General features: G+C 39.8%; 1 protein-coding gene across 5 annotated transcripts in view; it reads left to right on the top strand.

Moving 5' to 3' along the window:
• Window positions 1-12,736, top strand: part of stk39 (serine threonine kinase 39) — a 74,191-nt gene extending 61,455 nt beyond the window's left edge. For 3 of the 5 annotated variants that reach the window (XM_061971678.1, XM_061971677.2, XM_061971680.1), the window contains 4 exons: window positions 6,353-6,405; window positions 6,484-6,552; window positions 6,640-6,704; window positions 11,014-12,736. In XM_061971678.1, coding sequence (XP_061827662.1) covers window positions 6,353-6,405; window positions 6,484-6,552; window positions 6,640-6,704; window positions 11,014-11,088 — 262 coding nt within the window. In that variant the 3' untranslated portion in view covers window positions 11,089-12,736. Of the gene's footprint in view, window positions 1-331; window positions 5,472-6,352; window positions 6,406-6,483; window positions 6,553-6,639; window positions 6,705-11,013 lie in introns of those variants that run through there. The other 2 variants (XR_009816502.1, XR_009816501.1) reach the window with 2 other exon arrangements.
• Window positions 12,737-16,563: the final 3,827 nt, after the last annotated feature.

Here is a 16,563-nt window from a genome sequence, read left to right as displayed (position 1 = left end):
GTTCTGACGGCATTATTTTGGCATTGTGTTGGCATCGTTGTGACGAGGAGAAGGTGTGGCTGAAAATAAATGTCTGTTTGAGAAAAACGAACAACTTGAGCCTTGATTAAGACCTCGGAGAGAGTAACAGTCAGAACTCAGCCTACATCGCGCTGAAGAGAAAGAGAGACGGAGAGGGAGCCTGTCGCAGCAGCGGAGCCGTTAACGAGCAGCTGTTTGATGAGTGACATCGCTCTCAATCTTCAAAGGAAAGAAGCCGCATGCACGGAAATCCAGAAGCAATCAGGGTCCAACGGTGCAGCGTGGTTAACTCAACACCAAGTAACACGTTTAAAACAAGTTAAATGTGAATGTTGGTTTAACCTGCTAACTTGAAAAGGGACTTTCTAAATGCTAAAAGGGATATCCTGCTGTGGTGCGAAGTAATTATTTAAGTTAAGAAAGTGCTTGTATGATACAAGGTGATATCATTGCAAAGCTTATCTTAAATTAATTGCTTGTTTTGGTTTTGGCAATTTAAAAGAGCACATCAAGGTATTTAAAAGGCACATTTATAATACATTTTTGATATTGAAATGTATGTGTGTTTTATAACAAGTGGAAGAAGATAAACTTTAACTAAAAATACTGTCATAATACACAAACTTTATTTTTTAAAGAAAAAGCAAACCTAAACATATCTAAGTTGACAGTTAGCCTACATTTAAATTTTTATTCAACTACAGTTAATACATTTTCATCCAAACTTTCAAGTTGGCTAATATTCAAACCAAATCAAGCTAAAACACAAAATCAATAGGCTAGCAACATGTCTGACCAAGAACGAATGGACACTCGACACGCTGTGGTGTTGCTGCAAGAAGATCCTGGAGAAGTTGTGATCCCAAATCCCCATGAGCCGAGCACAAGTCAAGCAGTGAAAGAAGAGGGCTTAAGGAAAAGTACAAGACCCAGAAAGCTCACTGAGAAAGGCCAAGCGTTTCATGAGGAAATGGTGAGCAAGCTTCAAGCTCGATTCAACGCCAGTTATGAAAAATGGAAATCTACTGCCAAACAAGCAAAAAGAGCACTTGACGCATCTGATATAGCAAGCTTGCGCGATCACATTGCTCGTATACAAGAAACTTCTGGTGAAGTCATGCAAGCATATGAAGAACTACGTAGTCATGAAACTCCTGATGGAAACACTCACCGCAGAGTTGACACATGTGATGCAGTTTCTCAGAAGGTTTTCCAACAAGCACAAGAGAATCTTGCAGCAGAAGAAGATGAGCGAGATCAAGACAAGAGGTCATTTCACTGGAGTGAAACTCGCTCAGCGTTTATTTTAGCATCGTTGCAAAGATCCAAAAACTCAAGTAGTCGACGTTCAAGTCAGCTGTCTGCAAAAAGGCAAGACGCAGCAGCAGAAGTAGCTGCAGCTGAAGCCACTCTGTTGGTCTTAGAAGAAATGGAACGTGGCAAAAGTGAACTCGAAATGCTTGAGAAAGAAATGGAACGAAAGAAGAGGGAGCTTGAACGCTTGGAAACGGTAAAGCAAATGAATGCTGCAAAAGCGCGACTGGAAGTGTATGAACAAGAAGGCAACTCAGATGAGGAATTGTCAGATCTTCTGCATGGAAGGAGCACACCAAAAAATCTACCATCCAAGCCTATAAGACATTCTGAAGTGAAAATTGAATATTCAGGTTGCAATCCATATGCACAACCATTCATACCAAAAGACACCACAAGAGGGCAACCTGCTAGCAATAAAACACCAGAAGATGGCATAACAGCACTGGCTACATCAACATTTGCCGTCTACCGGTTCCAGAGCCCGCAGTTTTCAATGGAGATCCCATCAAGTACAAGGATTGGAAAATGTCTTTTCAATTACTGATTGAAAGAAAGACCATCCCAGTGGCTGAAAAGATCTACTACCTCCGAAAGTATGTTGGCGGTCCTGCGAGAAAGGCAGTTGAAAGCTACTTTCTGCTCGGAACAGAAATGGCATACCGTACAGCTTGGAACACTCTGGAAGAAAGATATGGTAGTCCATTTGTAATCGCCAAAGCTTTCAGAGATAATCTCTCAGCATGGCCAAGAATTGGAACCAAGGATAATGTGGAACTAAGAGAGTTCTCAGACTTTCTCAAAGGTTGCGAAGTGGCAATGCTACAGATAAAGAGTCTTCAAATTTTAAATGACTGCTATGAGAACCAGAGAATGCTCAGCAAGCTTCCTGATTGGCTTACGGCAAGATGGAATCGTAAAGTAGTTGAGATTGAAGATCAGTGTGGTTCATTTCCTACATTCAGCCATTTTGTCAACTTTGTAGAAAAGGAAGCCAGGATCGCGTGCAACCCAGTGACATCTCTAAGTGCTCTCAAGGCAAACGATTCAGAGAAAGAGAAAGCGAAAACTCCAATGACTCGGAATGTTGGAGCAAGGACATTGATAAGCAGTACGGAGGAGAAAACCGATACACTGAAGTGTGAATTCTGTGAAAGGTCAAATCACAACATTCTGACATGTCGAAAGTTCATGGAGAAGGAGAACGCTGCAAAGGTGCAATTTGTAAAAGACAAGGGATTGTGTTTTGGTTGTCTTAAATCTGGACACATCTCAAAGAAATGCGAAAAGAGAAGTACCTGCAACACATGTAAGGGGAAACACCCAACATGCTTACATGAAGAACGAGACAAAGAGTCAAGAAAGAATAAGGACATCCAAAGAGAAACAAAGGGGACAAGTGAGTCAAAGGAAACCAAACAAACTAAGGAACCAAGTCAAGAAACACCAAATGAGGCTATCTCAAACCGTGTTATCCAAAGTGACAATATGACCTCACATCCACAATTGTTCCAGTGTGGTTGTCCACAAAAAGTAATCCAGAAAAAGAACTATTGCTTTACGTTCTTTTAGACAGTCAGAGTGACACAACATTTGTTCTGCAAGAAAAGGCAGATGTTTTGGACACAGACAAGAAAGATGTGCAGTTAAAGCTCTCCACACTGTCATCCAAAGACACAGTCGTTTCTAGTCAAAAGCTGACAGATCTACAAGTCAGAGGCTTCTACTCGTCAAAGAGAATCCCTCTTCCCATGACATATACAAGAGAGTTTATCCCTGCCAATCTACGTCACATTCCCACTCCGAACGCAGCAAGAGCATGGTCTCACTTAGAGCACCTCGCTGATGAGATCGCCCCTCTAATTGAATGCGATGTTGGTCTGCTAATAGGGTACAACTGTTCACAAGCTCTGGTACCCAGAGAAGTCGTGTCAGGAAGAGACAATGAGCCCTTTGCTCAGAAAACAGATCTTGGCTGGACCATAGTTGGAGGACTTGATCCATGTGTTGACTATGGAGATGCAATTGGATGCAGCCACAGGATTGTTGTCAAGGAAGTGACACCCAATTCACCATCTGATCAGTTGTTGAAGGAAGTGCACTACATTTGTCGCACCCAAGTCAAAGAAGTGATTACACCATTGGATGTGATTAAAGTGCTTGAGTCTGATTTCAACGAAAGAAAAGTGGAAGACTCTCATTTCTCCCAAGAAGACTTGCGGTTCATTTCAATAATGGAAAGAGGAGTGAAAATGCAAGAAGATGGTCATTGTGAACTACCTTTGCCTTTCAAACAAGACAGAACAAACTTACAGAACAACAAGAAATGTGCAGAACATCGACTCAAGTGTTTGAAGAAAAGATTTGAAAGAGACAAACAGTATCACAAAGACTACATGAAGTTCATGAATGAAACAATAGAGCGCGGAGGTGCAGAAAAGGTGCCTCCTGAAGAACTGGACAAAGGTCCTGCCTGGTACATTCCACATCATGGGGTGTACGATCCCCAAAAGCCCGGAAAAATAAGAGTGGTCTTCGATTGTTCGGTGAAGTATGAAGGAGTCTTGTTGAATGATTACTTTTTGACCGGACCAGAATTGACCAACAAGCTGGTGGGGGTCTTGTGCAAATTTCGGAATGGCCCAGGAGCAATCCATTGCTCTATTGTATTCGCGAAGTCCAGAGTAGCATCTACCAAAGTCACTGCAGTGCGTACAAGTGACATGCTCAATGCAGAGTTGGAGCTGAATGTTGAAGAATTCTTCTGGACAGATTCACAAGTAGTCTTGGGATATGTCAACAATGAGGCAAGACGCTTTCATGTGTTCGTAGCGAACCGCATCCAATGTATCAGAGAGAGTACCAAACCCACACAGTGGAAATATGTTGCATCAGAGGACAATCCTGCAGACCATGCGTCGCGTGGACTCAAGGCCAAAGAACTAATCGCCTCAAACTGGTTCAGTGGGCCAAGTCTTCTATGGCAAGAAGAGCTACCCAGTGGAGAGTGCAAGGTGGGAGAACTTGACGCAAGAGACTCAGAAGTACGCAAAGCTGTCGTACACCGCACACTCAAGGTGGTTTCTCTGGAAGAACGTTTTGAGAAGTTCTTCAGCTGGTCGAGATTTGTCAAAGCTATTGCAAGGCTCACCAGATTTGTGAAGGAAGACCTATACCTACGCAAGAGATGGCGTAGAGTGCAATATCTCGCCAATGAGTTCTGGCGAAGATGGAGAAAGGAATACTTGTTGAACCTACAGCAAAGACAGAAATGCCAGAAGACAAGAAGGAATGCCAAAGTCAATGATAAAGTGCTCATACAAGATGACACAGCACCCAGAAACGATTGGAAACTCGCTAAGGTCACTGCAGTGTATCCAAGTGAAGATGGATGTGTGCGCAAAGTGCAGCTTCTAATCAGTGACTCTACATTAGATGACCATGGCACACGACTCAACAAGAAGACACACTTGGACAGACCTATCCACAAGACAGTTACACTGTTAGAAGCAGAATAGACCCACACTAGTCTGAAAAGGGAAAACACATTAGATTTGGTGGGAGTGTAGCTGCTGACAGAAGCACATTGTATATATGTTATATAATTTCATAGTTGGTTAAAGTAAATAAATACAATGTATAAATATAAGTTCATATTTACATTTAATGTGATTAAAAATGTATTTTCTTTGGTAATTTCATGCAAGTATAAGTTAACTTTATTTTTGTTACAAAACTCATGTAAATTGGAGAGGAACATATTTTTTGTTCCGGTTTGGTCACATTGTTGGGGGGACAATTAATATGTGACGGAAAAAAGGGAAGCAGCATGAGACAGCAAATGGAAGAGATTAATGGAGTCTCGGCTTGGAAAGAAACTTTATTCCCTCTGAGTTTGTGAGGCCAATGAGGTATGATTCTTTTTGATATGTATGTGAAATCAATGTGTTTTATGTTATTGGATGTCAGACTAATTGTAAGTTCTGTTTTTTCTTATTTATTAGTTCTGACGGCATTATTTTGGCATTGTGTTGGCATCGTTGTGACGAGGAGAAGGCGTGGCTGAAAATAAATGTCTGTTTGAGAAAAACGAACAACTTGAGCCTTGATTAAGACCTCGGAGGGAGTAACAATCGGTATCGTTTTTTGTTTTTTTTAATTAAATCAACATAAAAAACACAAGATACACTTAGAATTAGTGCACTAACCCAAAAAACCTCCCTCCCCCAAAAGGGTTGTTTCTTTCTGTTATTAATATTCTGTTTCCTACATTATATATCAATATATATCAATACAGTCTGCAAGGGATACAGTCCGTAAGCACACATGATTGTGCCTGCTGCTGGTCCACTAATAGTACTAACCTTTGACAGTTAATTTTACTCATTTTCATTAATTACTAGTTTCAATGTAACTGTTTTTATATTGTTTTACTTTCTTTTTTATTCAAGAAAATGTTTTTAATTTATTTATCTTATTTTATTACATTTTTTTTAAAGTACCTTATCTTCACCATACCTGGTTGTCCAAATTAGGCATAATAATGTGTTAATTCCACGACTGTATATATCTGTTGATATCGGTATCGGTAATTAAAGAGTTGGACATTATCGGTTATCGACAAAAAGCCATTATCGGACATCCCTAGTCAACAATATTTGAATGCAGTTTGTTTACAGCTATGCATTTATTGTCAATATTTTAACTAGTGGTAAGCAAAATAACTGATGGGGTCCATTATTGATCATTAGGAAGTCCAGTTCACTACTTATTAATCTTTTTTATACAAACATTGAGGCAAAATTAAAGTGCAGTACAGCAGATGTGCTGTTTATTCAGTCTCAACTAGTTTGCTGTTACAAGAAGTACAATACAACATTTTGGCTATGGAAAGTTTTCTGTTTAAAGTACAATACAACATGTTGGCTATGGAAAGTTTTCTGTTTAAAGATGTACAATACAACATGTTGGCTATGGAAAGTTGAGCTTCATTCATGTGGACATTTTTTCCTTTAAGGAACTCCAAAAAGGAACTGAACGACATTCGCTTTGAATTCACTCCAGGACGAGGTGAGAGCTGAGCAGCTTTGTTTATTACTGCGTGCGTTAACTGAATAATAGAAGAATGATGTTGTATTCCAATACAAGACACTGCTGATGGTGTTTCCCAAGAATTATTCTCCGCCGGTCTTGTCCACGGACTTGATGTTGGAACTGGTATTGGTTTTTCTTCTCCTTTCCGACACGTTTCTTTGGATATTTGAAGTGACATTTTTTGTTCTCTTGTTTCTTTCCACATTCCAGTGGCTGCTAACCTTCAGAAGATTGTAGATGACCCAACTACCTACAAAGTATTGACCTTTAAGCTGGTGAGTCTGCTCATAATTGATGGCTGAGACCCTGTGAGGGACTAGAGACCGCTTGTTGGTCACCATATCAAACTACCAGATACTTTTGCAAACGCCGTTTCCATATGAGTTGGGAAATTGTGTTAGATGTAAATATAAACGGAATACAATGATTTGCAAATCATTTTCAACCCATATTCAGTTGAATATGCTACAAAGACAACATATTTGATGTTCAAACTGATAAACGTTTTTGTTTTTTTTGCAAAAAATCATTAACTTTAGAATTTGATGCCAGCAACACGTGACAAAGAAGTTGGGAAAGTTGGCAAAAAATACTGATAAAGTTGAGGAATGCTCATCAAACACTTATTTGGAACATCCCACAGGTGAACAGGCAAATTGGGAACAGGTGGGTGCCATGATTGGGTATAAAACTAGATTCCATGAAATGCTCAGTCATTCACAAACAAGGATGGGGCGAGGGTCACCACTTTGTCAAGAAATGCGTGAGCAAATTGTTGAACAGTTTAAGAAAAACCTTTCTCAACCAGCTATTGCAAGGAATTTAGGGATTTCACCATCTACGGTCCGTAATATCATCAAAGGGTTCAGAGAATCTGGAGAAATCACTGCACGTAAGGAGCTAAGCCCGTGACCTTCGATCCCTCAGGCTGTACTGCATCAACAAGCGACATCAGTGTGTGAAAGATATCACCACATGGGCTCAGGAACACTTCAGAAACCCACTGTCAGTAACTACAGTTGGTCGCTACATCTGTAAGTGTAAGTTAAAACTCTCCTATGCAAGGCGAAAAACGTTTATCAACAACACCCAGAAACGCAGTCGGCTTCGCTGGGCCTGAGCTCATCTAAGATGGACTGATATAAAGTGGAAAAGTGTTCTGTGGTCTGACGAGTCCACATTTCAAATTGTTTTTGGAAACTGTGGACGTCGTGTCCTCTGGACCAAAGAGGAAAAGAACCATCCGGATTGTAATAGGCGCAAAGTGTAAAAGCCAGCATCTGTGATGGTATGGGGGTGTATTAGTACCCAAGACATGGGTAACTTACACATCTGTGAGACGCCATTAATGCTGAAAGGTACATACAGATTTTGGAGCAACATATGTTGCCATCCAAGCAACGTTACCATGGACGCCCCTGCTTGTTTCAGCAAGACAATGCCAAGCCACGTGTTACATCAACGTGGCTTCATAGTAAAAGAGTGCGGGTACTAGACTGGCCTGCCTGTAGTCCAGACCTGTCTCCCATTGAAAATGTGTGGCGCATTATGAAGCCTAAAATACCACAACAGAGACCCTCGGACTGTTGAACAACTTAAGCTGTACATCAAGCAAGAATGGGAAATAATTCCACCCGAGAAGCTTAAAAAATGTGTCTCCTCAGTTCCCAAACGTTTACAGAGTGTTGTTAAAAGGAAAGGCCATGTAACACAGTGGTGAACATGCCCTTTCCCAACTACTTTGGCACGTGTTGCAGCCATGAAATTCTAAGTTAATTATTATTTGCAAAAAAAAAAAAAAGTTTATGAGTTTGAACATCAAATATGTTGTCTTTGTAGTGCAATCAATTGAATATGGGTTGAAAAAGGATTTGCAAATCATTGTATTCCGTTTATATTTACATCTAACACAATTTCCCAACTCATATGGAAACGGGGTTTGTACAAACTATTCGGTAGTAGGTCAAATTGGACCTTTTACAATAATGATAATGTTCTTGCCAGAGAGGTATTCATTTATCAAGTATTTGGTTACTGGTACTCTCTTAAAACACTAATTAATCTTCTCTCAAGATTTGGGACCTGGGAGCAGTTAAAGCTGCCATTCAGTGTTTCAGTGAGGGCTGATTTAGAGATCAAGGACTTCAATCAGAAATTCTATTTTGAGCCCTCACTGCTGCCTCAACTTTAGGATGAGACTGTTGTGAAGTGTATGCTATCTTGTTTTTAATGTGTCCGTCCAAATTATTGTGCGTGCGACAATTTATTTGCATGGTTTCTATGTTTATAGCGGTATTCAAGATCTTAATGTGGCCCAAAAACAGTGTATCTTCTTTCAAATTTAAGGAAGTTATGACATTAACAACTTTCACAGTAGACTGGAAACTTGATTTTTCCAAACTTAATTGGTTCTTGAACAAGATTATCCACTACTGTGTTTGCACGGATGACAAAGGCGGACGCGTGCAAATTTTCAGGATTTATGCAGATCCCAATTACAGATCAGCAGGTACCAGAAGGTAAGAAAAGTTGCTTTTGCATAATATTGTGAAACAGAACGCCAGATAATATGTCTTGCCTTATACACACACCATAATAATACAAACCCCGTTTCCATATGAATTGGGAAATTGTGTTAGATGTAAATATAAACGGAATACAATGATTTGCAAATCCTTTTCAACCCATATTCAATTGAATGCACTACAAAGACAACATATTTGATGTTCAAACTCATAAACTTAATTTTTTTTTTGCAAATAATAATTAACTTAGAATTTCATGGCTGCAACACGTGCCAAAGTAGTTGGGAAAGGGCATGTTCACCACTGTGTTACATCACCTTTTCTTTTAACAACACTCAATAAACGATTGGGAACTGAGGAAACAAATTGTTGAAGTTTTGAAAGTGGAATTCTTTCCCATTCTTTTTTTATATAGAGCTTCAATCGTTCTACAGTCCGGGGGTCTCCGCTGTCGTATTTTACGCTTCATAATGCGCCACACATTTTCGATGGGAGACAGGTCTGGACTGCAGGCGGGCCAGGAAAGTACCCGCACTCTTTTTTTACAAAGCCACGCTGTTGTAACACGTGCTGAATGTGGCTTGGCATTGTCTTGCTGAAATAAGCAGGGGCGTCCATGAAAAAGACGGCGCTTAGGAGGCAGCATATGTTGTTCCAAAACCTGTATGTACCTTTCAGCATTAATGGTGCCTTCACAGATGTGTAAGTTACCCATGCCTTGGGCACTATGCACCCCCATACCATCACAGATGCTGGCTTTTGAACTTTGCGTCGATAACAGTCTGGATGGTTCGCTTCCCCTTTGGTCCGGATGACACGATGTCGAATATTTCCAAAAACAATTTGAAATGTGGACTCGTCAGACCACAGAACACTTTTCCACTTTGCATCAGTCCATCTTAGATGATCTCGGGCCCAGAGAAGCCGGCGGCGTTTCTGGATGTTGTTGATAAATGGCTTTTGCTTTGCATATAGAGCTTTAACTTGCACTTACAGATGTAGCGACCAACTGTATTTAGTGACAGTGGTTTTCTGAAGTGTTCCTGAGCCCATGTGGTGATATCCTTTAGAGATTGATGTCGGTTTTTGATACAGTGCCGTCTGAGGGATCGAAGGTCACGGTCATTCAATGTTGGTTTCCGGCCAACGTGGAGTGATTTCTCCAGATTCTCTGAACCTTTTGATGATATTATGGACCGTTGATGTTGAAATCCCTAAATTTCTTGCAATTGCACTTTGAGAAATGTTGTTCTTAAACTGTTTGACTATTTGCTCACGCAGTTGTGGACGAAGGGGTGTACCTTGCCCCATCCTAATTTTTTGGGAAGCTGTTTTTATACCCAATTAGCCGGCACACCTGTGGGATGTTCCAAATAAGTGTTTGATGAGCATTCCTCAACTTTATCAGTATTTATTGCCACCTTTCCCAACTTCTTTGTCACGTGTTGCTGGCATCAAATTCTAAAGTTAATGATTATTTGCAAAAAAATAAATGTTTATCAGTTTGAACATCAAATATGTTGTTTTTGTAGCATATTCAACTGAATATGGGTTGAAAATGATTTGCAAATCATTGTATTCCGTTTATATTTACATCTAACACAATTTCCCAACTCATATGGAAACGGGGTTTGTACTTGTATCTCTGACTACGGTAGCTGTAATGGGCCGACAATCCATCAAGCGGTGCGGCTTCAAAGTCATAATAAAACATTTTGACAGATGTTTGAGTGCCGTGTGCAATGTTCTATATTTTCAATGGAACATTTAAAGTTTTGGTGTTGTTTACTGGTGTCATATTGCAGTCTACACGTATCTCTTATGTATGACTGCGATCTACTGGTCACACTTATCATCATATAAAATATAAAATAAAATAGCTTCGAGGTCAGTAAGCACAACCAGAATTATTCCGTACATTAGGCGTACCGGGTTATAAGGCGCACTGTCGATATTTGAGAAAATGAAAGGATTTTAAGTGCGCCTTATAGTCCGGAAAATAGGATACTTTTGAGATTGTTGCCATCGACCTTTATTGACCTCCACTTTCTTCTTGCAGGCATCCTGCTGTGACGACACGGAGCTCCCAGACGAGGTGAAACTGATCGGCTTTGCACAGCTGAGCCTCAGCTGATGTTGGTTTGGTGACACAAGGCCTACAAGAGGAACAAAAGCACCACTTCCTCCCTCCTCCCGTGTTCCTCCGCCAGCTCACCATCCGGGATCAGGATCAAGCCCAGGAAGTCCACATGTACTCAGGATGTGAAAGAAGGTGATTAAAATGTAGCTTTGAATGTTTTATTTATTCCTTTTCTGTTGTCGTCTGTGTTCCACAAAGCTCTTCATTATTTATTGAGGGCAGTTTTTTGTTTTTTGTTTAGTTTTGCCAAAACCTGATTAGCTTTGACTAGCGCTCCACAAACCTGCTGAGTTTCTCTGCAAAGCACACTTGTCAAATGTGAGACACAAAAAAGACAAATAATTGTATTCTACAAAGGAGTATCAGGCTGACATGGACAAGAAGAAATGATCAGTTGCTGCCAATAAAGTCTTAATACTCTTAAGAATATGGAGGAGAAAAAAGTTGCAAAGTAATTCTGTAATATTAAAAACAACTTAAGCCAGTGAATGTCAAAATGACTAAACACTTTTTAACTATACTTTAACCTTGTTTTTTTGCAATAATACACAACTTTATTGTTGTAAAATTTGGATTTTATCCCTTTTTAGCAATGTTGCTTTATTCTCATAACATATTTTATTACATTTTTGCATAAAATGATGTCTTAATGACAAGACTTTATTTTTGTAAACTGAGGACTCCCCATGAAAAAGCAACTTAGTTGTCATAGTGCAATAATTATTTCTCATACACATTATGACAGTGTGTCATTCTGTCGAAATATGAAGAAAATTACTATTTGTTTCTCAAAATATTTCATTATTTTACTTATTTATATTTCCAACTTTTCCTCACAATTGTGCAAGTTTTTCTTTTAAGTTGACATCTTTTTTCTTGCAACATCACTCGTCTTTATACTTCATATATGTTAATTTCATTCTTGTGGTATTTTGATAAAAAGTCTTCCTGTCGTGTTACACAACAGTATTACGCAGTTCTAGTAAAAGTACAACTTTTCTACTCTTTTTTTTTTTTTTTTTTTTTTTTTAACACCCATGACTCGCTTTGTTGGACCAGATAAGCGCAAATGTTGACTTCCAATAAAGTTTCTTCTTCTCCTAATATGAGCCACAATTTCTGGTAAAATAAGGACATTGTCTTCTCGCAATGTAATATTATTTTATTCCTTTCTCAAAATATTTTCCTTTATATTAAAATATATTTTCCTTGCAAAATAAAATTGTTTCTATGTAATATTAGTATTTTTTTCTAATCAGATTAATCACATTTAAAAAAAATTGGGAAGAAACATGATTATTACTTGCTTGCTTAATTTAAATGAACTTGAATAATACCTCAGTATATGGACACAAATGCAATTTTATTGTCAGAATGTTATTTAGGAACATTATTTAAATGACTTCAATGCACAACATTTATTTGCTGAAAACTTGGTATCAATTGTGCATTGACCACTATTTAACCTGTATCGCCTTTTATGGAACAAAGCTGAAGGAGCATCGTGATTAATCTGCCATTAATACAATATGTGTTGTGATTAATCGCACGAGTTAACTCTTCATTTTTGAGAGGCCTAATTACAAACTTTATTTCTGTACAATATTCATTATAACCTTGCTACTTAATATATGTAACTGTTCCTCAACATATTCCTTTATTGTTGTAAATACCAATGTATCGTTATCTTATTATTGGAAGGCTATTTACTGTAATATAGCAGCCTCATAGTCACGAAGACTTTATTGTCAGCAGCATAGTCCTTTGTGTCTTGAAGGTGCAGCCCTGATACGACTTGGACAAGAAGGTTACCGGTACTTCATGAATGAAAAGAGACCTCCATGCTGCTCACCACAGTGTTTGTTAATGCTTGTAAACGCTCAAGGTGCCTTGCTCATCTACCTGTGCCTCAGACAGTATTGTCACTGGGTCTGCCTGCTCGTGATTAGCGGTTGACTCGCGTTAGTCCAGCAGCAACATTAGATCTTTACTTTATTGCACTTTTGGGCGGAGATGTCCGCAGCCAACAAGCAGACGCCTTCGCCCTCGTAGACAACTTCCTGCTTTCCTGTTTTACCATCATACAGATCTGTGATGATGTCATTGTTCTGCGTTCCTATTTCCATTGCTCTGACCTGCTACACAATGCTCCTGATTGTATAAAATCATTCTTAAAACGTGCAATGGAAATAGTGATAAACCACACAAGTCTGGTAGCGAAATGTTGATGTTAAATATTTGACCTAATAATGAAATTCTTTATTTTATTAAATATAAAGTGTATGTCTGCCCCATGTAACCTAATGGTTTGTCATATGAGCAACAAATAAAATGATTGCTGTTAAGAAAATGCTGTGATCCTCATTCATTCAAATAAGTTCATCCTCTATTAATACTGTATTATTAAAAGGGATCCAAAAATCTATTTAGATCCTAATCACAATTCTTATTTATTTCTATTCTAAATGGATTAAAACATTTCCAAAATAGATTTTTTTTTTTAATCTAAATGATGTGAAATTGTTTTCTTTTTAATGTGTGTGTGTGTGTGTGTGTGTGCGCACATATATAATGTACAGCAGTGTTCCCCAACCACCGGGCTGTGGCCCGGTACCGGTCCGTGGACCGATTGGTACCGGGCCGCACAAGAAATTTAAAAAATATATATATTTTTTTTTTAAAAATTTTTTTATTTTATTAAATCAACATAAAAAACACAATATATACATTATATATCAACATAGATCAATACAGTCTGCAGGGATCTGTGAGAGTCTAGTCCATAGTGGATCTAACATAATAGTGTGAGAGTCCAGCCTATAGTGGATCTAACATAATAGTGTGAGAGTCCAGTTCATAGTGGATCTAACATAATAGTGTGAGAGTCCAGTCCATAGTGGATCTAGTTAATAGTGTGAGAGTCCAGTCCATAGTGGATCTAGTTGATAGTGTGAGAGTCCAGTTCATAGTGGATCCAACATAATTGTGAGAGTCCAGTCCATAGTGGATCTAGTTGATAGTGTGAGAGTCCAGTTCATTGTGGATCCAACATAATTGTGAGAGTCCAGTCCATAGTGGATCTAGTTAATAGTGTGAGAGTCCAGTCCATAGTGGATCTAACATAATAGTGTGAGAGTCTAGTCCATAGTGGCTCTAACATAATAGTGTGAGAGTCCAGTCCATAGTGGATCTAGTTAATAGTGTGAGAGTCCAGTCCATAGTGGATCTAGTTGATAGTGTGAGAGTCCAGTTCATAGTGGATCTAACATAATAGTGAGAGTCCAGTCCATAGTGGATCTAACATAATATTGTGAGAGTCCAGTCCATAGTGGATCTAACATAATAGTGAGAGTCCAGTCCATAGTGGATCTAACATAATAGTGTGAGAGTCCAGTCCATAGTGGATCTAACATAATAGTGAGAGTCCAGTCCATAGTGGATCTAACATAATAGTGTGAGAGTCCAGTCTATAGTGGATCTAACATAATAGTGTGAGAGTCCAGTCCATAGTGGATCTAGTTAATAGTGTGAGAGTCCAGTCCATAGTGGATCTAGTTGATAGTGTGAGAGTCCAGTTCATAGTGGATCTAACATAATAGTGTGAGAGTCCAGTCTATAGTGGATCTAACATAATAGTGTGAGAGTCCAGTCCATAGTGGATCTAGTTAATAGTGTGAGAGTCCAGTCCATAGTGGATCTAGTTGATAGTGTGAGAGTCCAGTTCATAGTGGATCTAACATAATAGTGAGAGTCCAGTCCATAGTGGATCTAACATAATATTGTGAGAGTCCAGTCCATAGTGGATCTAACATAATAGTGTGAGAGTCCAGTCCATAGTGGATCTAACATAATAGTGTGAGAGTCCAGTCCATAGTGGATCTAACATAATAGTGAGAGTCCAGTCCATAGTGGATCTAACATAATAGTGTGAGAGTCCAGTCTATAGTGGATCTAACATAATAGTGTGAGAGTCCAGTCCATAGTGGATCTAGTTAATAGTGTGAGAGTCCAGTCCATAGTGGATCTAGTTGATAGTGTGAGAGTCCAGTTCATAGTGGATCTAACATAATAGTGAGAGTCCAGTCCATAGTGGATCTAACATAATATTGTGAGAGTCCAGTCCATAGTGGATCTAACATAATAGTGTGAGAGTCCAGTCCATAGTGGATCTAACATAATAGTGTGAGAGTCCAGTCCATAGTGGATCTAACATAATAGTGAGAGTCCAGTCCATAGTGGATCTAACATAATAGTGTGAGAGTCCAGTCTATAGTGGATCTAACATAATAGTGTGAGAGTCCAGTCCATAGTGGATGTAGTTACTAGTGCGAGAGTCCAGGGGCTTTGGGGCCTTTTGCAGCTGCTAAAGTAGTGGTTATTAGTAGCTTGTTGACAATGAGTCAGAACTTCAAATTTTACAAGGTAATCCTCTGACATTATTTTAGTGTACGGGAGTATCATAACTTTGGAGGTGGTGACACCCCGGACAAGGACTAGATCTATCGCATTACCGTTGCAATGCGGGGGTTCATTTATTATTTGTGTAAGACCACAGCTATCAATTATAGTCTGGAGCGCAACACACGGAGGGTCTGACGGGGTATTCATCAGTGTGTGGACATCAGTATCAGTGTGTGGACATCAGTATAAGTGTGTGGACATCAGTATCAGTATGTGGACATCAGCGTGTGCTTTCCTTCAGACACTCCAGTTTCTTCCCACATTCCAAAAGTATTCATGTTAGCTTGATTGCAGACTGCAAGGCGTTAAATGTATCTGGTTTGGTGGCTGCAGGATTAGGTCTCTGCTTTTTGCAGATGATGTGGTCCTGATGGCTTCATCTGGCCAGGCTCTTCAGCTCTCACTGGATCGGTTCACAGCCAAGTGTGAAGCGACTGGGATGAGAATCAGCACTTCCAAGTCCGAGTCCATGGTTCTCACCCGGAAAAGGGTGGAGTGCCATCTCCGGGTTGGGGAGGAGACACTGCCCCAAGTGGAGGAGTTCAAGTACCTCGGAGTTTTGGTCACGAGTGAGGGAAGAGTGGATCGTTAAAACGACAGGCGGATCGCTGCAGTGATGTGGACCCTGTATCGACCTGTTGTGGTGAAGAAGGAGCTGAGCCGGAAGGCAAAGCTCTCAATTTACCAGTTGATCTACATTCCCATCCTCACCTATGGTCATGAGCTTTGAGTTATGACCGAAAGGACAAGATCACGGGTACAAGCGGCCGAAATGAGTTTCCTCCGCCGGGTGGCGGGTCTCTCCCTTAGAGATAGGTTGAGAAGCTCTGTCATTTGGGAGGAGCTCAAAGTAAAGCCGCTGCTCCTCCACATCGAGAGGAGCCAGATAAGGTGGTTCGGGCATCTGGTCAGGATGCCACCCGAGCGCCTCCCTAAGGAGGTGTTTAGGGCATGTCCGACCGGTAGGAGGCCACGGGGAAGACCCAGGACACGTTGGGAAGACTATGT

Source organism: Nerophis lumbriciformis, linkage group LG13, assembly GCF_033978685.3.
Source record: "Nerophis lumbriciformis linkage group LG13, RoL_Nlum_v2.1, whole genome shotgun sequence".
NCBI classification, from domain to species: Eukaryota; Metazoa; Chordata; class Actinopteri; order Syngnathiformes; family Syngnathidae; genus Nerophis; species Nerophis lumbriciformis.
Note: the sequence above shows the minus strand (reverse complement) of the source record. Positions and strands in the feature narration are given on the sequence as shown.